This window comes from Hemiscyllium ocellatum, chromosome 46, assembly GCF_020745735.1.
Source record: "Hemiscyllium ocellatum isolate sHemOce1 chromosome 46, sHemOce1.pat.X.cur, whole genome shotgun sequence".
NCBI lineage: Eukaryota > Metazoa > Chordata > Chondrichthyes > Orectolobiformes > Hemiscylliidae > Hemiscyllium > Hemiscyllium ocellatum.
Genome location: NC_083446.1, coordinates 11,424,260 through 11,448,039, shown reverse-complemented (window position 1 = coordinate 11,448,039; position 23,780 = coordinate 11,424,260). Strand labels below are relative to the sequence as shown.

At 59.3% G+C, this 23,780-nt stretch overlaps 1 protein-coding gene across 4 annotated transcripts in view; it reads left to right on the top strand.

Annotated features, from left to right (window-relative positions):
- LOC132836369 (pyruvate carboxylase, mitochondrial-like) overlaps window positions 1-23,780 on the top strand; it is a 721,522-nt gene that overhangs the window by 668,635 nt on the left and 29,107 nt on the right. For all 4 annotated transcript variants that reach the window (XM_060855868.1, XM_060855869.1, XM_060855870.1 and 1 more), the window contains one exon: window positions 17,232-17,481. In XM_060855868.1, coding sequence (XP_060711851.1) covers window positions 17,232-17,481 — 250 coding nt within the window. The remainder of the gene's footprint in view (window positions 1-17,231; window positions 17,482-23,780) is intronic.

Here is a 23,780-nt window from a genome sequence, read left to right as displayed (position 1 = left end):
GGGAGCACTGTCCTGGTCACTGTGGGAGCACTGTCCGGGTCACTGTGGGAGCACTGTCCTGGTCACTGTGGGAGCACTCTCTGGATCACTCAAGGAGCACTGTCCTGGTCACTGTGGGGGAGCACTGTCCTGGTCACTGTGGGGGAGCACTGTCCTGGTCACTCTGGGGGAGCACTGTCCTGGTCACTCTGGGAGCACTGTCCTGGTCACTGTGGGAGCACTGTCCTGGTCACTCTGGGAGCACTGTCCTGGTCACACTGGGAGCACTGTCCTGGTCACTTTGGGAGCACTGTCCTGGTCACACTGGGAGCACTGTCCTGGTCACTCTGGGCGCACTGTCCTGGTCACTGTGGGAGCACTGTCCTGGCCACTCTGGGAGCACTGTCCTGGTCACTGTGGGAGCACTGTCCTGGTCACTGTGGGGGAGCACTGTCCTGGTCACTGTGGGAGCACTGTCCTGGTCACTGTGGGGGAGCACTGTCCTAGTCACTCTGGGAGCACTGTCCTGGTCACTTTGGGAGCACTGTCCTGGTCACTGTTGGGGAGCACTGTCCTGGTCACTGTAGGGGAGCACTGTCCTGGCCACTCTGGGAGCACTGTCCTGGTCACTTTAGGAGCACTGTCCTGGTCACTTTGGGAGCACTGTCCTGGCCACTCTGGGAGCACTGTCCTGGCCACTCTGGGAGCACTGTCCTGGTCACTGTGGGGGAGCACTGTCCTGGTCACTGTGGGAGCACTGTCCTGGTCACTGTTGGTGCACTGTCCTGGCCACTCTGGGAGCACTGTCCTGGCCACTCTGGGAGCACTGTCCTGGTCACTGTGGGGCAGCACTGTCCTGGTCACTCTGGGAGCACTGTCCTGGTCACTCTGGGAGCACTGTCCTGGTCACTCTGGGAGCACTGTCCGGGACACTGTGGGAGAGCACTGTCCTGGTCACACTGGGAGCACTGTCCTGGTCACTCTGGGAGCACTGTCCTGGTCACTCTGGGAGCACTGTCCTGGTCACTCTGGGGGAGGACTGTCCTGGTCACTTTGGGAGCACTGTCCTGGTCACTCTGGGGGAGCACTGTCCTGGTCACTCTGGGAGCACTGTCCTGGTCACACTGGGAGCACTGTCCTGGTCACTGTGGGGGAGCACTGTCCTGGTCTCTCTGGGAGCACTGTCCTGGTCACTGTGGGGGAGCACTGTCCTGGTCACTCTGGGAGCACTGTCCGGATCCCCGACTCACGGAGCACTGTCCTGGTCACTCTGGGGGAGCACTGTCCTGGTCACTCAGGGAGCACTGTCCTGGTCACTCAGGGAGCACTGTCCTGGTCACCCTGGGGGAGGACTGTCCTGGTCACTTTGGGAGCACTGTCCTGGTCACTCTGGGAGCACTGTCCTGGTCACTTTGGGAGCACTGTCCGGGTCACTGTGGGAACACTGTCCTGGTCACTCTGGGAGCACTGTCCTGGTCACTCTGGGAGCACTCTCTGGATCACTCAAGGAGCACTGTCCTGGTCACTGTGGGAACACTGTCCTGGTCACTGTGGGAGCACTGTCCTGGTCACTGTGGGAGCCCTGTCCTGGTCACTGTGGGAGCCCTGTCCTGGTCACTGTGGGAGCACTGTCCGGGTCACTGTGGGAGCACTGTCCTGGTCACTCTGGGAGCACTCTCTGGATCACTCGGGGAGCACTGTCCTGGTCACTGTGGGGGAGCACTGTCCTGGTCACTCTGGGGGAGCACTGTCCTGGTCACTCTGGGGGAGCACTGTCCTGGTCACTCTGGGAGCACTGTCCTGGTCACTGTGGGAGCACTGTCCTGGTCACTCTGGGAGCACTGTCCTGGTCACACTGGGAGCACTGTCCTGGTCACTTTGGGAGCACTGTCCTGGTCACACTGGGAGCACTGTCCTGGTCACACTGGGAGCACTGTCCTGGTCACTGTGGGAGCACTGTCCTGGTCACTGTGGGGGAGCACTGTCCTGGTCACTGTGGGAGCACTGTCCTGGTCACTGTGGGGGAGCACTGTCCTAGTCACTCTGGGAGCACTGTCCTGGTCACTTTGGGAGCACTGTCCTGGTCACTGTTGGGGAGCACTGTCCTGGTCACTGTAGGGGAGCACTGTCCTGGCCACTCTGGGAGCACTGTCCTGGTCACTTTAGGAGCACTGTCCTGGTCACTTTGGGAGCACTGTCCTGGCCACTCTGGGAGCACTGTCCTGGCCACTCTGGGAGCACTGTCCTGGTCACTGTGGGGGAGCACTGTCCTGGTCACTGTGGGAGCACTGTCCTGGTCACGGTGGGAGCACTGTCCTGGTCACTGTGGGGGAGCACTGTCCTTGTCACTTTAGGAGCACTGTCCTGGTCACTGTGGGGGAGCACTGTCCTGGTCACTCTGGGAGAACTGGCCTGGTCACTCTGGGAGCACTGTCCTGGTCACACTGGGAGCACTGTCCTGGTCATTCTGGGAGCACTCTCCAGATCACTCAAGGAGCACTGTCCTGGTCACTCTGGGGGAGCACTGTCCTGGTCACTGTGGGAGCACTGTCCTGGTCACTGTGGGAGCACTGTCCTGGTCACACTGGGAGCACTGTCCTGGCCACTGTTGGTGCACTGTCCTGGCCACTCTGGGAGCACTGTCCTGGTCACTCTGGGAGCACTGTCCTGGTCACTGTGGGAGCACTGTCCTGGTCACTGTGGGGGAGCACTGTCCTGGTCACTCTGGGAGCACTGTCCTGGTCACTGTGGGAGCACTGTCCTGGTCACTGTGGGGGAGCACTGTCCTGGTCTCTCTGGGAGCACTGTCCTGGTCACTGGGGGAGCACTGTCCTGGTCTCTCTGGGAGCACTCTCCAGATCACTCAAGGAGCACTGTCCTGGTCACTCTGGGGGAGCACTGTCCTGGTCACTCAAGGAGCACTGTCCTGGTCACTCTGGGAGCACTGTCCTGGTCACTCTGGGGGAGCACTGTCCTGGTCACTGTAGGGGAGCACTGTCCTGGCCACTCTGGGAGCACTGTCCTGGTCACTTTAGGAGCACTGTCCTGGTCACTTTGGGAGCACTGTCCTGGCCACTCTGGGAGCACTGTCCTGGTCACTGTGGGAGCACTGTCCTGGTCACTGTGGGGGAGCACTGTCCTGGTCACTCTGGGAGCACTGACCTGGTCACTCTGGGAGCACTGTCCTGGTCACTGTGGGGGAGCACTGTCCTTGTCACTTTAGGAGCACTGTCCTGGTCACTGTGGGGGAGCACTGTCCTGGTCACTCTGGGAGAACTGTCCTGGTCACTCTGGGAGCACTGTCCTGGTCACACTGGGAGCACTGTCCTGGTCATTCTGGGAGCACTCTCCAGATCACTCAAGGAGCACTGTCCTGGTCACTCTGGGGGAGCACTGTCCTGGTCACTGTGGGAGCACTGTCCTGGTCACTGTGGGAGCACTGTCCTGGTCACACTGGGAGCACTGTCCTGGTCACACTGGGAGCACTGTCCTGGCCACTGTTGGTGCACTGTCCTGGCCACTCTGGGAGCACTGTCCTGGTCACTCTGGGAGCACTGTCCTGGTCACTGTGGGAGCACTGTCCTGGTCACTGTGGGGGAGCACTGTCCTGGTCACTCTGGGAGCACTGTCCTGGTCACTGTGGGAGCACTGTCCTGGTCACTGTGGGGGAGCACTGTCCTGGTCTCTCTGGGAGCACTGTCCTGGTCACTGGGGGAGCACTGTCCTGGTCACTGGGGGAGCACTCTCCGGATCACTCAAGGAGCACTGTCCTGGTCACTCTGGGGGAGCACTGTCCTGGTCACTCTGGGAGCACTGTCCTGGTCACTCAAGGAGCACTGTCCTGGTCACTCAAGGAGCACTGTCCTGGTCACTCTGGGGGAGCACTGTCCTGGTCACTCAGGGAGTACTGTCCTGGTCACTCTGGGAGCACTGTCCTGGTCACTCTGGGGGAGCACTGTCCTGGTCACTCTGGGAGCACTGTCCTGGTCACTTTGGGAGCACTGTCCTGGTCACTCTGGGAGCACTGTCCGGGTCACTCTGGGAGCACTGTCCGGGTCACTGTGGGAACACTGTCCTGGTCACTGTGGGAGCACTGTCCTGGTCACTGTGGGGGAGCACTGTCCTGGTCACTCTGGGAGCACTGTCCGGGTCACTGTGGGAACACTGTCCTGGTCACTCTGGGAGCACTGTCCTGGTCACTCTGGGAGCACTCTCTGGATCACTCAAGGAGCACTGTCCTGGTCACTGTGGGAACACTGTCCTGGTCACTGTGGGAGCACTGTCCTGGTCACTGTGGGAGCCCTGTCCTGGTCACTGTGGGAGCACTGTCCTGGTCACTGTGGGAGCACTGTCCGGGTCACTGTGGGAACACTGTCCTGGTCACTCTGGGAGCACTCTCTGGATCACTCAAGGAGCACTGTCCTGGTCACTGTGGGGGAGCACTGTCCTGGTCACTGTGGGAGCACTGTCCTGGTCACTCTGGGAGCACTGTCCTGGTCACTCTGGGGGAGCAGTGTCCTGGTCACTCTGGGGGAGCACTGTCCTGGTCACTCTAGGAGCACTGTCCTGGTCACTGTGGGAGCACTGTCCTGGTCACTCTGGGAGCACTGTCCTGGTCACACTGGGAGCACTGTCCTGGTCACTTTGGGAGCACTGTCCTGGTCACTCTGGGAGCACTGTCCTGGCCACTCTGGGAGCACTGTCCTGGTCACTCTGGGAGCACTGTCCTGGTCACTGTCGGGGAGCACTGTCCTAGTCACTCTGGGAGCACTGTCCTGGTCACTTTGGGAGCACTGTCCTGGTCACTGTGGGGGAGCACTGTCCTGGTCACTGTAGAGGAGCACTGTCCTGGCCACTCTGGGAGCACTGTCCTGGTCACTTTGGGAGCACTGTCCTGGTCACTGTGGGGGAGCACTGTCCTGGTCACTGTGGGGGAGCACTGTCCTGGTCACTGTAGAGGAGCACTGTCCTGGCCACTCTGGGAGCACTGTCCTGGTCACTTTAGGAGCACTGTCCTGGTCACTTTGGGAGCACTGTCCTTGCCACTCTGGGAGCACTGTCCTGGTCACTGTGGGAGCACTGTCCTGGTCACTCTGGGGGAGCACTGTCCTGGTCACTCTGGGAGCACTGTCCTGGTCACGGTGGGAGCACTGTCCTTGTCACTTTAGGAGCACTGTCCTGGTCACTGTGGGGGAGCACTGTCCTGGTCACTCTGGGAGCACTGTCCTGGTCACACTGGGAGCACTGTCCTGGTCATTCTGGGAGCACTCTCCGGATCACTCAAGGAGCACTGTCCTGGTCACTCTGGGGGAGCACTGTCCTGGTCACTGTGGGAGCACTGTCCTGGTCACACTGGGAGCACTGTCCTGGTCACACTGGGAGCACTGTCCTGGTCACACTGGGAGCACTGTCCTGGTCACTGTGGGAGCACTGTCCTGGCCACTCTGGGAGCACTGTCCTGGTCACTGTGGGAGAACTGCCCTGGTCACTGTGGGAGCACTGTCCTGGCCACTCTGGGAGCACGGTCCTGGTCACACTGGGAGCACGGTCCTGGTCACTCTGGGAGCACTGTCCTGGTCACTGTTGGTGCACTGTCCTGGCCACTCTGGGAGCACTGTCCTGGCCACTCTGGGAGCACTGTCCTGGTCACTGTGGGAGCACTGTCCTGGTCACTTTGGGAGCACTGTCCTGGTCACTGTGGGGCAGCACTGTCCTGGTCACTCTGGGAGCACTGTCCTGGTCACTCTGGGAGCACTGTCCTGGCCACTCTGGGAGCACTGTCCTGATCACTGTGGGAGCACTGTCCTGGTCACTGTGGGAGCACTGTCCTGGTCACTGTCGGGGAGCACTGTCCTGGTCACACTGGGAGCACTGTCCTGGTCACACTGGGAGCACTGTCCCGGTCACTCTGGGAGCACTGTCCTGGTCACTTTGGGAGCACTGTCCTGGTCACTCTGGGGGAGCACTGTCCTGGTCACTCTGGGGGAGGACTGTCCTGGTCACTTTGGGAGCACTGTCCTGGTCACTCTGGGGGAGCACTGTCCTGGTCACTCTGGGAGCACTGTCCTGGTCACACTGGGAGCACTGTCCTGGTCACTCTGGGAGCACTGTCCTGGTCACACTGGGAGCACTGTCCTGGTCACTGTGGGGGAGCACTGTCCTGGTCACTCTGGGAGCACTGTCCTGGTCACTGTGGGAGCACTGTCCTGGTCACTGTGGGGAGCACTGTCCTGGTCACTGTGGGGGAGCACTGTCCTCGTCACTGTGGGAGCACTGTCCTGGTCACTGTGGGGGAGCACTGTCCTGGTCTCTCTGGGAGCACTGTCCTGGTCACTGTGGGCGAGCACTGTCCTAGTCTCTCTGGGAGCACTCTCCGGATCACTCAAGGAGCACTGTCCTGGTCACTCTGGGGGAGCACTGTCCTGGTCACTCTGGGAGCACTGTCCGGGTCACTCTGGGAGTACTCTCTGGATCACTCTGGGAGTACTCTCTGGATCACTCAAGGAGCACTGTCCTGGTCACTGTGGGGGAGCACTGTCCTGGTCACTCTGGGAGCACTGTCCTGGTCACTGTGGGAGCACTGTCCTTGTCACTGTGGGTGCACTGTCCTGGTCACTGTTGGGGAGCACTGTCCTGGTCACTCTGGGAGCCCTGTCCTGGTCACTCTGGGAGCCCTGTCCTGGTCACTGTGGGAGCACTGTCCTGGTCACTGTGGGAGCACTGTCCGGGTCACTGTGGGAACACTGTCCTGGTCACTCTGGGAGCACTCTCTGGATCACTCAAGGAGCACTGTCCTGGTCACTGTGGGGGAGCACTGTCCTGGTCACTGTGGGAGCACTGTCCTGGTCACTCTGGGAGCACTGTCCTGGTCACTCTGGGAGCAGTGTCCTGGTCACTCTGGGGGAGCAGTGTCCTGGTCACTCTGGGGGAGCACTGTCCTGGTCACTCTAGGAGCACTGTCCTGGTCACTCTGGGAGCACTGTCCTGGTCACTCTGGGAGCACTGTCCTGGTCACACTGGGAGCACTGTCCTGGTCACTTTGGGAGCACTGTCCTGGTCACTCTGGGAGCACTGTCCTGGCCACTCTGGGAGCACTGTCCTGGTCACTCTGGGAGCACTGTCCTGGTCACTGTCGGGGAGCACTGTCCTAGTCACTCTGGGAGCACTGTCCTGGTCACTTTGGGAGCACTGTCCTGGTCACTGTGGGGGAGCACTGTCCTGGTCACTGTAGAGGAGCACTGTCCTGGCCACTCTGGGAGCACTGTCCTGGTCACTTTAGGAGCACTGTCCTGGTCACTTTGGGAGCACTGTCCTTGCCACTCTGGGAGCACTGTCCTGGTCACTGTGGGAGCACTGTCCTGGTCACTCTGGGGGAGCACTGTCCTGGTCACTCTGGGAGCACTGTCCTGGTCACGGTGGGAGCACTGTCCTTGTCACTTTAGGAGCACTGTCCTGGTCACTGTGGGGGAGCACTGTCCTGGTCACTCTGGGAGCACTGTCCTGGTCACACTGGGAGCACTGTCCTGGTCATTCTGGGAGCACTCTCCGGATCACTCAAGGAGCACTGTCCTGGTCACTCTGGGGGAGCACTGTCCTGGTCACTGTGCGAGCACTGTCCTGGTCACTGTGGGAGCACTGTCCTGGTCACTGTGGGAGCACTGTCCTGGTCACACTGGGAGCACTGTCCTGGTCACTGTGGGAGCACTGTCCTGGCCACTCTGGGAGCACGGTCCTGGTCACACTGGGAGCACTGTCCTGGTCACTCTGGGAGCACTGTCCTGGTCACTGTTGGTGCACTGTCCTGGCCACTCTGGGAGCACTGTCCTGGCCACTCTGGGAGCACTGTCCTGGTCACTGTGGGAGCACTGTCCTGGTCACTTTGGGAGCACTGTCCTGGTCACTGTGGGGCAGCACTGTCCTGGTCACTCTGGGAGCACTGTCCTGGTCACTCTGGGAGCACTGTCCTGGCCACTCTGGGAGCACTGTCCTGATCACTGTGGGAGCACTGTCCTGGTCACTGTGGGAGCACTGTCCTGGTCACTGTCGGGGAGCACTGTCCTGGTCACACTGGGAGCACTGTCCTGGTCACACTGGGAGCACTGTCCCGGTCACTCTGGGAGCACTGTCCTGGTCACTTTGGGAGCACTGTCCTGGTCACTCTGGGGGAGCACTGTCCTGGTCACTCTGGGGGAGGACTGTCCTGGTCACTTTGGGAGCACTGTCCTGGTCACTCTGGGGGAGCACTGTCCTGGTCACTCTGGGAGCACTGTCCTGGTCACACTGGGAGCACTGTCCTGGTCACTGTGGGGGAGCACTGTCCTGGTCACTCTGGGAGCACTGTCCTGGTCACTGTGGGAGCACTGTCCTGGTCACTGTGGGGGAGCACTGTCCTGGTCACTCTGGGAGCACTGTCCTCGTCACTGTGGGAGCACTGTCCTGGTCACTGTGGGGGAGCACTGTCCTGGTCTCTCTGGGAGCACTGTCCTGGTCACTGTGGGCGAGCACTGTCCTAGTCTCTCTGGGAGCACTCTCCGGATCACTCAAGGAGCACTGTCCTGGTCACTCTGGGGGAGCACTGTCCTGGTCACTCTGGGAGCACTGTCCGGGTCACTCTGGGAGTACTCTCTGGATCACTCTGGGAGTACTCTCTGGATCACTCAAGGAGCACTGTCCTGGTCACTGTGGGGGAGCACTGTCCTGGTCACTCTGGGAGCACTGTCCTGGTCACTGTGGGAGCACTGTCCTTGTCACTGTGGGTGCACTGTCCTGGTCACTGTTGGGGAGCACTGTCCTGGTCACTCTGGGAGCCCTGTCCTGGTCACTCTGGGAGCCCTGTCCTGGTCACTCCGGGAGCACTGTCCTGGTCACTCTGGGAGCACTGTCAGCCCCTGTCCATTCCGTGGGCATGTTTCCGATGCGGTCAGCATGAATCTTTCTGAAGGTCATTATTTTGTCGGAACGTCCGGAATAGCCATGTATTCCTCGGCACCCTGAGACCGGACATGATCCCCAATGACACAAGGAGCGCTGGAATTCCTTGGCATTTCCAATCCCACTGGATTTCGGCAATCTCCCGGCTGTTCTCCCAAATCACCACTCTATCCTTTCATCGTTCTATCTATCGAGCCATCATCAGATCCAGTGTCACAGGTCAAGCGGTTTTATTCAGACACTAATCCTGTTCCGGTACTGTTAGGGTGCTATGTAGATTAAGGACGTTGTTATACTTTGGTACCAAAAATGTACAGGCAGGTTTCATCTCTCTCTCTCTCTCTCTCTCTCTTTCTCTTTCTGCCTCTCTCGCTCTCTCTTTCTGCCTGTCTCGCTCTCTCTTTCTCTCTCTGTCCCTCTCTGTCTCTCTCTCTCTCTGTTTTTCTCTCTCTCTCTCTCTTGCTTTCTCTGACTCTCCCTCTCTCTGTCTCTGTCTCTCTCTCTGTCTGTGTCCCTCTCTCTGTCTGTGTGTGTCTCTCTCTCTGTGTCTCCCCCGGGTCTCTCTCTCTCTCTCTCTCTCTCTCTCACACTCTCCCTTTCTCTCTGTCTCTCTCTGTCTCTCTCTCCCGGGTCTCTCTCTCTCTCTCTCTCTCTCTCTCTCTCTCTCTCCCCCCCTCTCTGTCTCTCTCTCTCTCTCTCTCTCTCTCTCACACTCTCACTCTCTCTCCCTGTCTCTGTCTGTCTTTCTCTCTCTCTCTCTCGCTCTGTTTCTCTCTCTCTCTCTGTCTCTCTGTGTGTGTCTCTCTCTCTCTGTGTCTCCCCCGGGTCACTCTCTCTCTCTCTCTCTCTCTCTCTCTGTCTCCCGCTAGGTCTCTCTCTCTCTCTCTCTCTCTCTCTCTCTCTCTCTCTGTCTCCCGCTGGGTCTCTCTCTCTCTGTCTCCCCTGGGTCTCTCTCTCTCTCTCTGTCTCTCTGTGTGTGTGTCTCTCTCTCTCTCTCTCTCTGTGTCTGAAGTTCTCTCATTCACACCAGATAAAGGTTCCTGGCTGAAATTGGCAGCCGCGGTCTCTTTGCCGTGGTGGTTGGGAGTGGCAGCTTATTACAGAGCACTGCACCTCCCTCGGAACCACAATTGTTCACAGCAGCAGCTTCAGTGTAAATGTCAAAGTCTTGGCAGGTTTGGAGCTGTCTCCCACGGCTCTTGGCCAGAGGTAAAGGCATGCGATAGCGCTCCGGCAGGTGACAGGCACTCCGTCATATGTGACCAGTAACCCACACCACGAGAGAGCTCCACAGCGAGGGTGGGGGAGGCGGCGATGACTCAGAAGCATTTATCTTCCGAAAATGAAGCCTCCCCGGATCGCAGTCAGCCGCCTGCAATAAAACCTGGAATAACATCCCCCTCGTTTGGAATCACCTCTTCCCTGAGGGGAGGGGGAGCTGATTCAGAGCACGTTAGAGGACGGGCTAACACGGGAAAGCTCAGAGAAATACCCAAACCGAAAGCCGAGTTGTCCTCTCCCTCTCGGGCCCCCTGGTTGGGGTTGCACAGCACGGATACGGGCCCTTCAGCCCCTCTTGTCCATGCCAGCCCCTTTTCCCAAGCTAATCTAGCCCCATTCGCCTGCGTTTGACCCATCTCCCTCATGCAGCCATACAGATGTCCAGCACGGGAACAGACCCTTCGGCCCAACTCATCCATGCTGACCAGATATCCTAAATTAATCCAGTCCCATTTGCCTGCATTTGGTTTATATTCCTCTGAACCCTTCAGTCACACAGATTCTCCCCACTCTCTGGGTTTGACTTCAGTCCAACATGTCCTATCCCAGATGGATAGACCACGCCACCCTGCTAACTCCCCCGCCCCTGTCGTCGGGAACAGTGTTCCTGCCTTGACCTTGTCTGGTCGTGTGAGAACTTTCAGTCGGAGCTCCCCCTCGCCTCATCCTTCGAACATCAATGGTGGAACCAATCAGAAATCGTCTTGATACTTACCCATGGGCGCTACCTACTTCCTCTCTCGGGGACATCAAAGCTTGGATGAGGGAAGTCGTATAATCCTTGATTCCGCTCGCTCCCACAGCAGGACTGGGACTAACACCTTGACGGTATTAGCCAGGTCATAGCCATAGCGACACGCCCACTCGGCGGCCATCTTGACCAAGCCAAGCTGGAAGATCCCAGTGTTCTGAGGGCAGGGCTCCCTTTCTCCAGACCCAACAAGTATTATCCGTGCGTGTGTGTGGGGTTGGGGGGGGGGGGAATCCCGAGAATTGTCAGAGCTGGAGGTTTGAGGACGGCACCCGTCGTGGATAGTGAAAAAGGTGACAGCGCGATCTCGACCGGACCAGGTCAAGGTGTGGCAGGTGGAGTTTAATGGTGAGGTGTTGCATTTTGGGAAGGCGATCCAGAGCAGGACTGATCCACTTTTAATGGGAGAGCCTTGCGGAGTGCTCCTGAACAAAGAGACCTCGGAGTGTCGGGGCACGGTTCCTTAAAAGCGGAATCACAGGTTGGGAAGGGGATTAATGAGGACGTTTGGGACAGAGCGTTGGTCAGACCGCCTTTAGAACACTGTGTTCGATTCTAAAGGAAAGATGTTGTGAAACTTGAAAGGGTTCAGAAAAGATTGACAAGGATGTTGCCAGGGTTGGAGGATTTGAGCTACAGGGTGAGGCTGAACAGGCTGGGGCTGTTTTCCCTGGAGCGTCGGAGGCTGAGGGGTGACCTTATAGAGGTTTATAAAATCATGAGGGGGCATGGATAGGGTAAATAGACAATGTCTTTTCCCTGGTGTGGGCGAGTCCAGAACTAGAGAGGGTTTAGGGTGAGAGGGGAAAGATATAAAAGAGACCTAAGGGGCAACTTTTTCACCCAGAGGGTGGTACGTGTATGGAATGAGCTGCCAGAGGAAGTGGTGGAGGCTGGTACAATGACAACATTTAAGAGGCATTTGGATGGGTATATGAATAGGAAGGGTTTGGAGGGATATTGGCAAAATGCTGGCAAATGGGACAAGATGAATTAGATTAGATTACTTACAGTGTGGAAACAGGCCCTTCAGCCCAACAAGTCCACACCGACCCGCCGAAGCGCAACCCACCCATACCCCTACATTTACCCCTTTACCTAACACTCCGGGCAATTTAGCATGGCCAATCCACCTGACCCGCACATCTTTGGACTGTGGGAGGAAACCAGAGCACCTGGAGGAAACCCACACAGACACGGGGAGAATGTGCAAACTCCACACAGACAGTCGCCTGAGGCAGGAATTGAACCCGGGTCTCTGGCGCTGTGAGGCAGCAGTGCTAACCACTGTGCCACCGTGCCACCCACTCAGGGACAGTCTGGTCAGCATAGACAGGTTTGACCAGACGGCCTGTTTCCATCCAGGACAGGTCGATGACTGGATGAGCAGGATTGCCATGATCTGATATCACCAGCCGACCAGCTCTCTCAGATTGAGGAGGTTCAGACTCGCTGCGTCACGCTGCACGTGGTCCAGATTCAGAGCCCAGGCCGAAGCACCAGGCAACCTCTTCCTCCCTCATCCCGCACACCCACAACGCCCATCCCCGTGCTACTTAACCCTGCCCGCACTCAAGCACCATCGGCGCTGCAGATGGAAAATGCGGCTGTGCTCAAGGGACCTTTTGAAGGCAGGGGAAGCTCTCCTGGTTGAAGAGCTGGGGATTTGTCTCCGACACAGCAGTGCCGTGTCGGAATGCCGAGCGATGCAGGCATTCGCCCGGGACACAGACTCAGTCACTGCTGAAACCCCCACGTTGCACAAAGGCAGATGGAGGCAGACTTGGAGAGTCCATCCCTGCGACACGGTGGTGGGTGCTAACGAGAATTCAAATCATTGCAGCACAGCAACACACCCCATACTGAGGGAGTGCTGCACTGGCACAGGGTCAGTACTGAGGGAGTGCTGCACTGTCACAGGGTCAGTACTGAGGGAGTGCCGCACTGGCACAGGGTCAGTACTGAGGGAGTGCCGCACTGTCACAGGGTCAGTACTGAGGGAGTGCCGCACTGTCACAGGGTCAGTACTGAGGGAGTGCCGCACTGTCGGAGGGTCAGTGCTGAGGGAGTGCCGCACTGTCAGTGGGTCAGTACTGAGGGAGTGCCGCACTGTCGGAGGGTCAGTACTGAGGGAGTGCCACACTGTCGGAGGGTCAGTACTGAGGGAGTGCCGCACTGTCATAGGGTCAGTGCTGAGGGAGCGCCGCACTGTCACAGGGTCAGTACTGAGGGAGTGCCGCACTGTCGGAGGGTCAGTACTGAGGGAGCCCCGCACTGTCAGTGGGTCAGTACTGAGGGAGTGCCACACTGTCGGAGGGTCAGTACTGAGGGAGTGCCGCACTGTCGGAGGGTCAGTACTGAGGGAGTGCCGCACTGTCGGAGGGTCAGTACTGAGGGAGTGGGCACTGTCGGAGGGTCAGTGCTGAGGGAGTGGGCACTGTCGGAGGGTCACTACTGAGGGAGTGGGCACTGTCAGAGGGTCAGTGCTGAGGGAGCGCTGCACTGTTGGAGGGTCAGTGCTGAGGGAGTGCTGCACTGTCAGAGGGTCAGTGCTGAGGGAGCGCCGCACTGTTGGAGGGTCAGTGCTGAGGGAGCGCTGCACTGTCGGAGGGTCAGTGCTGAGGGAGCACCACACTGTCGGAGGGTCAGTGCTGAGGAAGTGCCTCACTGTCGGAAGGTCAGTGCTGAGGGAGTGGGCACAATCGGAGGGTCAGTGCTGATGGAGTGGGCACTGTCGGAGGGTCACTACTGAGGAAGTGGGCATTGTCGGAGGGTCAGTGCTGAGGGAGTGGGCACTGTTGGAGGGTCACTACTGAGGGAGTGGGCACTGTCGGAGGGTCAGTGCTGAGGGAGTGGGCACTGTCGGAGGGTCACTACTGAGGGAGTGGGCACTGTCAGAGGATCCGTGCTGAGGGAGTGGGCACTGTCGGAGGGTCACTACTGAGGGAGTGGGCACTGTCGGAGGGTCAGTGCTGAGGGAGCGCCGCACTGTCGGAGGATCAGTATTGAGGGAGTTCCACACTGTCGAGGGTCAGTACTGAGGCAGTGCTGCACTGTCAGAGGGTCAGTGCTGAGGGAGTGCCGCACTGTCGGAGGGTCAGTGCTGAGGGAGTGGGCACTGTCGGAGGGTCAGTGCTGAGGGAGTGGGCACTATCGGAGGGTCAGTGCTGATGGAGTGGGCACTGTCGGAGGGTCACTACTGAGGAAGTGGGCATTGTCGGAGGGTCAGTGCTGAGGGAGTGGGCACTGTCGGAGGGTCACTACTGAGGGAGTGGGCACTGTCGGAGGGTCAGTGCTGAGGGAGTGGGCACTGTCGGAGGGTCAGTACTGAGGGAGTGGGCACTGTCAGAGGATCCGTGCTGAGGGAGTGGGCACTGTCGGAGGGTCACTACTGAGGGAGTGGGCACTGTCGGAGGGTCAGTGCTGAGGGAGCGCCGCACTGTCGGAGGATCAGTATTGAGGGAGTTCCACACTGTCGAGGGTCAGTGCTGAGGGAGTGGGCACTGTCGGAGGGTCACTACTGAGGGAGTGGGCACTGTCGGAGGGTCAGTGCTGAGGGAGTGGGCACTGTCGGAGGGTCAGTACTGAGGGAGTGGGCACTGTCAGAGAGTCAGTACTGAGGGAGTGGGCACTGTCAGAGGGTCATTGCTGAGGGAGTGGGCACTGTCGGAGGGTCAGTACTGAGGGAATGGGCACTGTCGGAGGGTCAGTACTGAGGGAGTGGGCACTGTCGGAGGGTCAGTGCTGAGGGATTGGGCACTGTCAGAGGGTCATTGCTGAGGGAGTGGGCACTGTCGGAGGGTCAGTACTGAGGGAATGGGCACTGTCGGAGGGTCAGTGCTGAGGGATTGGGCACTGTCGGAGGGTCAGTGCTGAGGGATTGGGCACTGTCGGAGGGTCAGTGCTGAGGGAGTGGGCACTGTCGGAGGGTCAGTGCTGAGGGAGTGGGCACTGTCAGTGTGTCTGAACTGAACAGTGGCAGCTGCTCAGTCGTTGCATGTTCCGGCCTCTCCTGCTCCCTTCCATGAACCTTCTCTGTCCCTCTCCAAGGCCACTGCACCGTTCCGAAAGGAAAGAGGAGAGAACGCGGTGATGCAGCTGGGCGGGGTGAGCTGTGATTTGTAAAGGTTTAGCGAAACATCCTTCTCGTTTAGCAATGCAGTTCGAATATTTGTTCACATGGTGACAAGTTCAGTGTGGGAGTTATGTTGCTGAATAGAATGCAGAGCAAATACCTTTGTCCGACTCTTCCCTCTGTTTGACTGACTGCTCCTCATCCCTCGGATCTGAAATCCGTCTTGCAGAATGTTCTCAGTATCTGGGGCTGTCACTTTCTGAATTCGGTCTCTGTGGGCTGAAAATGGACTGGTATCGCCCACGTAGAAAAACGATGCCTGCAGGATTCGGGGAAACTTTCATCTGACGAAAGGAAAACTTGCATAATGACTTGCAGGAGAATAATGTTCAGCACAGAGAGTCTTTCAGCCTCCGGGCTGATGCTCATTCTGACATTTTCTGTAATATTTCCACCGTCAGTAATTTGCAGTGCCTGGCTGCTTCTGTGTAATTGTTTCACTTATAAATAAATCTGATTGATTAGTTTAACCTGCAGAAGTCACAGCAGCCAATTTGCACACTGCAGGTTCATGGAAAATGAACCAAATTAATTTTCTCCTACACACCAGGACTGGAGCTCAATGGTATATCGTTGGCTGTTCAGCAATTGGGTATTTATGTGATATCCCTGCAAGGTGCACTAGAATGCATCAGCTTATCTGTTTTAAGCTGATGTTATTGGAGGTATAAATATTTCCCTCAGACATTGAAGAGGACGCCAGCAGCTGTTCATTCAACAGGTTCTTTGTTCACCAGAGAGGAGGTCAGGCACTCCCTCTCAACTTACCCTCCGACAGTGCGGCACTCCCTCAGCACTGACCCTCTGACAGTGCGGCACTCCCTCTGCCCTGACCCTCCGACAGTGCGGCACTCCCTCAGTACTGACCCTCCGACAGTGCGGCACTCCCTCAGCACTGACCCTCCAACAGTGCGGCACTCCCTCAGCACTGACCCTCCAACAGTGCGGCACTCCCTCAGTACTGACCCTCCGACAGTGCGGCACTCCCTCAGCACTGACCCTCCAACAGTGCGGCACTCCCTCAGCACTGACCCTCCAACAGTGCGGCACTCCCTCAGTACTGACCCTCTGACAGTGCGGCACTCCCTTTGCCCTGACCCTCCGACAGTGCCCCCTCCCTCAGTACTGACCCTCCGACAGTGCCCTCTCCCTCAGCCCTGACCCTCTGACAATGCCCCCTCCCTCAGCATTGACCCTCCGACAGTGCCCCCTCCCTCAGCACTGACCCTCCGACAGTGCGGCACTCCCTCAGTACTGACCCTCCAACAATGCCCTCCCCCTCAGCACTGACCCTCCGACAGTGCCCTCTCCCTCTGCCCTGACCCTCTGACAGTGCAGCACTCCCTCAGTACTGACCCTCCGACAATGCCCTCCCCCTCAGCACTGACCCTCCGACAGTGCGGCACTCCCTCAGCACTGACCCTCCGACAGTGCGGCACTCCCTCAGCACTGACCCTGTGACAGTGCGGTGTTCCCTCAGCACTGACCCTCCGACAATGCCCTCCCCCTCAGCACTGACCCTCCGACAGTGCCCTCTCCCTCAGTACTGACCCTCCGACAGTGCCCCCTCCCTCTGCCCTGACCCTCTGACAGTGCGGCACTCCCTCAGCACTGACCCTCCGACAGTGCCCTCTCCCTCTGCCCTGACCCTCCAACAGTGCCCCCTCCCTCTGCCCTGACCCTCTGACAATGCCCTCTCCCTCAGCCCTGACCCTCCAACAGTGCCCCCTCCCTCTGCCCTGACCCTCTGACAATGCCCTCTCCCTCAGCCCTGACCCTCCGACAGTGCCCTCTCCCTCTGCCCTGACCCTCTGACAGTGCGGCACTCCCTCAGCACTGACCCTCCGACAGTGCCCTCTCCCTCTGCCCTGACCCTCCGACAGTGCCCCCTCCCTCTGCCCTGACCCTCCGACAGGGCCCCCTCCCTCTGCCCTGACCCTCCGACAGGGCCCCCTCCCTCTGCCCTGACCCTCTGACAGGGCCCCCTCCCTCTGCCCTGACCCTCCGACAGTGCCCCCTCCCTCTGCCCTGACCCTCTGACAGGGCCCCCTCCCTCTGCCCTGACCCTCCGACAGTGCCCCCTCCCTCTGCCCTGACCCTCCGACAGGGCCCCCTCCCTCTGCCCTGATGGCGTGTTGTGTGATTTTCCTGCAGGACATGGCGGGGTTGCTGAAGCCGAACTCTGCGGCCTTGCTGATCGGGGCGCTGCGGGACCGCTTCCCGGAGATGCCGCTGCACGTGCACACCCACGACACCGCGGGCGCCGGTGTGGCGTCCATGTTAGCCGCCGCCGAGGCTGGAGCCGACGTGGTGGATGTTGCCGCGGACTCCATGTCCGGGATGACCTCCCAGCCCAGCATGGGCGCCATCGTGGCCTGTGCCAAGGGCACCAACCTGGACACAGGTGGGCACCGCGCTGGGGCATTCTGGGATTGGCACCTGGGAGGGGGGGACGTCGTTCCTTTGATGGAACCGTCTGGGGGTGGGGGAGAAATCCCACAGCTGCCCGGGCCATTCAGCCCATCGCTCCCTGCTCCGAAGAGATCTGATTGGGTGGGGTGGGGGGGTGGTGAAGGATTCCACCTCCCCCTCAGTAACCGCCCCCCCCCACCTCCCCACCCAACAGGAGTTCGCCAGCATCACGCCCACCCACTGTTGCCATGGGAACAGTACTGCCCTCACCATGTGCCGGGGGCGCTCTGCCGAGGCGTGTGCGAGGGCGCAGGCGTGATCGAGCGGTTTGAGTACATGTGCAAGGCTGGGCGTAAGTGTGCAAGGAATGAAGGATGGTGTGTAACATGAGAGGAGGTGTGTCAAGGAGGGCAGAGGTGTGTAAGGACTGCAGAAGGGTTTCAGTGATGGAGAATAAGTGTGAGGGGCAGGGAGGTGTGTAAGGGGTGGGGAGGTGTGTAAGGGATGGGGAGGTGTGTCAGGGATGGGGAGGGGTGTAAAGGATGGGGAGGTGTGTAAGGGATGGGGAGGTGTGTCAGGGATGGGGAGGTGTGTCAGGGATGGGGAGGTGTGTAAGGGGTGGAGAGGTGTGTCAGGGGTGGGGAGGTGTGTAAGGGGTGGGAAGGTGTGTAAGGGAATGGGGAGGTGTGTCAGGGAATGAGGAGGTGTGTAAGGGAATGGGGAGGTGTGTCAGGGATGGGGAGGTGTGTAAGGGAATGGGGAGGTGTGTCAGGGATGGGGAGGTGTGTAAGGGAATGGGGAGGTGTGTAAGGGAATGGGGAGGTGTGTCAGGGATGGGGAGGTGTGTCAGGGATGGGGAGGTGTGTAAGGGAATGGGGAGGTGTGTCAGGGATGGGGAGGTGTGTAAGGGGTGGGGAGGTGTGTCAGGGAATGGGGAGGTGTGTCAGGGGTGGGGAGGTGTGTAAGGGGTGGGGAGGTGTGTCAGGGAATGGGGAGGTGTGTCAGGGGTGGGGAGGTGTGTAAGGGGTGGGGTGGAGTGTCAGGGAATGGGGAGGTGTGTAAGGGATGGGGAGGGGTGTAAGAGATGGGGAGGTGTGTAAGGGATGGGGAGGTGTGTAAGGGTTGGGGAGGTGTGTAAGGGATGGGGAGGTGTGTAAGGGATGGGAAGGTGTGTAAGGGATGGGGAGGTGGCTGGTAGGTGCGTAAGGGATGGGGAGGTGTGTGTGCACTGTGTGTGTGCCCAGTGTGGAGTCTGGGAGGTGTGTATGGGATGAGGAAGGGTGTAAGCGTTGGGGAGGTGTGAGTGTGTCCGGTGTGGTGTCTGGGAGGTGTGTAAGGGATGGGGAGGTGTGTGTGCACTGAGTGTGTCCAGTGTGGGGTCTGGGAGGTGTGTAAGCTTAGGGGGAGGTGTGTGTGCACTGTGAGTGCAGTGTGGTGTCTGGGAGGTGTGTAATGTATGGGGAGGTGTGTGTGCACTGTGAGTGTGCACGGTGTGAAGTCTGGGAGATGTGTAAGGGATGGGGAGGTGTGTGTGCACTGTAAGTGTGTGCGGTGTGGGGTCTGGGAGGTGTGTTAGGAGATGGGGAGGTATGTGTGCACTGTGAGTGTGTGCGGTGTGGGGTCTGGGAGGTGTGTAAGGAAGGGGGAGGTGTGTGTGCACTGTGAGTGTGTGCGGTGTGGGGTCTGGGAGGTGTGTAAGGGATGGGAAGGTGTGTGTGCACTGAGTGTGTCCAGTGTGGGGTCTGGGAAGTGTGTAATGGATGGGGAGGTGTGTGTGCACTGTGAGTGTGTGCGGTGTGGGGTCTGGGAGGTGTGTAAGTGTTGGGGAGCTGTGTGTGCACTGTGAGTGTGTGCGGTGTGGGGTCTGGGAGGTGTGTAAGTGATGGGGAGGTGTGTGTGCACTGTGAGTGTGTGCGGTGTGGTGTCTGGGAGGTGTGTAAGGGATGGGGAGGTGTGTGTGCCCTGTGAGTGTGTGCGGTGTGGTGTCTGGGAGGTGTGTAACGGATGGGGAGGTGTGTGTGCACTGTGAGTGTGTGCGGTGTGGGGTCTGGGGGTGTGTAAGGGATGGGGAGGTGTGTAAGGTGTGGGGAGGTGTGTAAGGTGTGGGGAGGTGTGTCAGGGGTGGGGAGGTGTGTCAGGGAATGGGGAGGGGTGTAAGGGATGGGGAGGGGTGTAAGGGGTGGGGAGGTGTGTCAGGGATGGGGAGGTGTGTAAGGGAATGGGGAGGTGTGTAAGGGATGAGGAGGAGTGTAAGGGATGGGGAGGTGTGTAAGGGATGGGGAGGTGTGTAAGGGATGGGGAGGTGTGTAAGGGATGGGGAGGGGTGTAAGGGATGGGGAGGTGTGTAAGGGATGGGGAGGTATGTAAGGGGTGGAGAGGTGTGTCAGGGATAGGGAGGTGTGTCAGGGAATGGGGTGGTGTGTAAGGGGTGGGGAGGTGAGTCAGGGATAGGGAGGTGTGTCAGGGATGGGGAGGTGTGTCAGGGGTGAGGAGGTGTGTCAGGGATGGGGAGGTGTGTCAGGGGTGAGGAGGTGTGTCAGGGGTGAGGAGGTGTGTCAGGGATGGGGAGGTGTGTAAGGGGTGGGGAGGTGTGTCAGGGATGGGGAGGCGTGTAAGGGGTGGAGAGGCGTGTCAGGGATGGGGAGGTGTGTTAGGGATGGGGAGGTGTGTCAGGGATGAGGCCGTGTGTAAGGGGTGGGGAGGTGTGTAAGGGGTGAGGAGGTGTGTAAGGGATGGGGAGGTGTGTCAAGGGTGGGGAGGTGTGTCAGGGGTGAGGAGGTGTGTAAGGGATGGGGAGGTGTGTCAAGGGTGGGGAGGTGTGTAAGGGATGGGGAGGTGTGTAAGGGGTGGGGAGGTGTGTCAGGGGTGAGGAGGTCTGTCAGGGATGGGGAGGTGTGTAAGGGATGGGGAGGTGTGTCAGGAATGGGGAGGTGTGTCAGGGGTGGGTAGGTGTGTAAGGGAATGGGGAGGTGTGTAAGGGGTGGGGAGGTGTGTAAGGGATGGGGAGGTGTGTAAAGGAATGGGGAGGTGTGTCAGGGAATGGGGAGGTGTGTCAGGGAATGGGGAGGTGTGTAAGGGATGGGGAGGTGTGTCAGGGATGGGGAGGTGTGTATGGGGTGCAGAGGTGTGTATGGGGTGGGGAGGTGTGTAAGCGACTGTAAGGGATGGGGAGGTGTGTCAGGGATGGGGAGGGGTGTAAGGGGTGGGGAGGTGAGTCAGAGATAGGGAGGTGTGTAAGGGATGGGAAGGTGTGTAAGGGATGGGGAGGTGGCTGGTAGGTGCGTAAGGGATGGGGAGGTGTGTGTGCACTGTGTGTGTGCCCATTGTGGAGTCTGGGAGGTGTGTATGGGATGAGGAAGGGTGTAAGCGTTGGGGAGGTGTGAGTGTGTCCGGTGTGGTGTCTGGGAGGTGTGTAAGGGATGGGGAGGTGTGTGTGCACTGAGTGTGTCCAGTGTGGGGTCTGGGAGGTGTGTAAGCTTAGGGGGAGGTGTGTGTGCACTGTGAGTGCAGTGTGGTGTCTGGGAGGTGTGTAATGTATGGGGAGGTGTGTGTGCACTGTGAGTGTGCACGGTGTGAAGTCTGGGAGATGTGTAAGGGATGGGGAGGTGTGTGTGCACTGTAAGTGTGTGCGGTGTGGGGTCTGGGAGGTGTGTTAGGAGATGGGGAGGTATGTGTGCACTGTGAGTGTGTGCGGTGTGGGGTCTGGGAGGTGTGTAAGGAAGGGGGAGGTGTGTGTGCACTGTGAGTGTGTGCGGTGTGGGGTCTGGGAGGTGTGTAAGGGATGGGAAGGTGTGTGTGCACTGAGTGTGTCCAGTGTGGGGTCTGGGAAGTGTGTAATGGATGGGGAGGTGTGTGTGCACTGTGAGTGTGTGCGGTGTGGGGTCTGGGAGGTGTGTAAGTGTTGGGGAGCTGTGTGTGCACTGTGAGTGTGTGCGGTGTGGGGTCTGGGAGGTGTGTAAGTGATGGGGAGGTGTGTGTGCACTGTGAGTGTGTGCGGTGTGGTGTCTGGGAGGTGTGTAAGGGATGGGGAGGTGTGTGTGCCCTGTGAGTGTGTGCGGTGTGGTGTCTGGGAGGTGTGTAACGGATGGGGAGGTGTGTGTGCACTGTGAGGGTGTGGGGTCTGGGGGGTGTGTAAGGGATGGGGAGGTGTGTGTGCACTGTGAGTGTGTGCGGTGTGGGGTCTGGGGGTGTGTAAGGGATGGGGATGTGTGTGTGCCCTGTGAGTGTGTGCGGTGTGGTGTCTGGGAGGTGTGTAACGGATGGGGAGGTGTGTGTGCACTGTGAGTGTGTGCGGTGTGGTGTCTGGGAGGTGTGTAAGGGATGGGGAGGTGTGTGTGCACTGTGAGTGTGTGCGGTGTGGTGTCTGGGGGGGTGTGTAAGGGATGGGGAGGTGTGTGTGCACTGTGAGTGTGTGCGGTGTGGGGTCTGGGAGGTGTGTAAGGGATGGGGAGGTGTGTGTGCACTGTGAGTGTGTGCGGTGTGGGGTCTGGGAGGTGTGTAAGGGATGGGGAGGTGTGTGTGCACTGTGAGTGTGCGCGGTGTGGGGTCTGGGGGGTGTGTAAGGGATGGGGAGGTGTGTGTGCACTGTGAGTGTGTGCGGTGTGGGGTCTGGGAGGTGTGTAAGGGATGGGGAGGTGTGTGTGCACTGTGAGGGTGTGGTGTCTGGGAGGTGTGTAAGGGATGGGGAGGTGTGTGTGCGCTGTGAGTGTGTGCGGTGTGGGGTCTGGGGGTGTGTAAGGGATGGGGAGGTGTGTGTGCGCTGTGAGTGTGTGCGGTGTGGGGTCTGGGAGGTGTGTAAGGGATGGGGAGGTGTGTGTGCGCTGTGAGTGTGTGCGGTGTGGGTTCTGGAGATGTGTAAGGGATGGGGAGGTGTGTGTGCGCTGTGTGTGCGGTGTGGGGTCTGGGAGGTGTGTAAGGGATGGGGAGGTGTGTGTGCACTGTGAGGGTGTGGGGTCTGGGGGGTGTGTAAGGGATGGGGAGGTGTGTGTGCGCTGTGAGTGTGTGCGGTGTGGGGTCTGGGGGTGTGTAAGGGATGGGGAGGTGTGTGTGCGCTGTGAGTGTGTGCGGTGTGGGGTCTGGGAGGTGTGTAAGGGATGGGGAGGTGTGTGTGCGCTGTGAGTGTGAGCGGTGTGGGGTCTGGGAGGTGTGTAAGGGATGGGGACGTGTGTGCACTGTGAGTGTGTGCGGTGTGGGGTCTGGGAGGTGTGTAAGGGATGGGGACGTGTGTGCACTGTGAGTGTGTGCGGTGTGGGGTCTGGGGGTGTGTAAGGGATGGGGAGGTGTGTGTGCACTGTGAGTGTGTGCGGTGTGGGGTGTACGGGGTGTTCCCATTCCCTTGGTCCCGTTCCATGCCCCCTCCTGCTGGCCATCCCGGGAAACCCCAGCTGGCGATGTGCCCAGAGCTGGAGGGGCATCACCTTCGGTAAATCCCTCTTCAATCCCAGGAGGCTCCTGCTGGGAAACGTCCTGACCCAGGGAATGAGGGACACTGGGAAAGGTATTCCCCACAGCGTGACCCAGGGAATGAGGGACACTGGGAAAGGTATTCCCCACAGCGTGACCCAGGGAATGAGGGACACTGGGAAAGGTATTCCCCACAGCGTGACCCAGGGAATGAGGGACACTGGGAAAGGTATTCCCCACAGCGTGACCCAGGGAATGAGGGACACTGGGAAAGGTATTCCCCACAGCGTGACCCAGGGAATGAGGGACACTGGGAAAGGTATTCCCCACAGCGTGACCCAGGGAATGAGGGACACTGGGAAAGGTATTCCCCACAGCGTGACCCAGGGAATGAGGGACACTGGGAAAGGTATTCCCCACAGCGTGACCCAGGGAATGAGGGACACTGGGAAAGGTATTCCCCACAGCGTGACCCAGGGAATGAGGGACACTGGGAAAGGTATTCCCCACAGCGTGACCCAGGGAATGAGGGACACTGGGAAAGGTATTCCCCACAGCGTGACCCAGGGAATGAGGGACACTGGGAAAGGTATTCCCCACAGCGTGCGGTGCCCGGAAATCCTGTCACTGTGTATAAGGGTGGAGCTGAATCCGGACAAGGGTGTGGGATGGGGAGAGGGATGGGACCGTCAGCTCAGGCTGAGAGAGTCAGGCAGGAACATCGGGTACACCATCTCCTCCTGCACACAGCAGGTACGGCCTGTCTCGGAGCGTCACCGTCTGTTTGGGTCTTCAGGAATTGAACAGCACTCACTCTCTCACAGTGCAGCGCTCCCTCAGCACTGACCCTCCGACAGTGCCCACTCCCTCAGCACTGATCCTCCGACA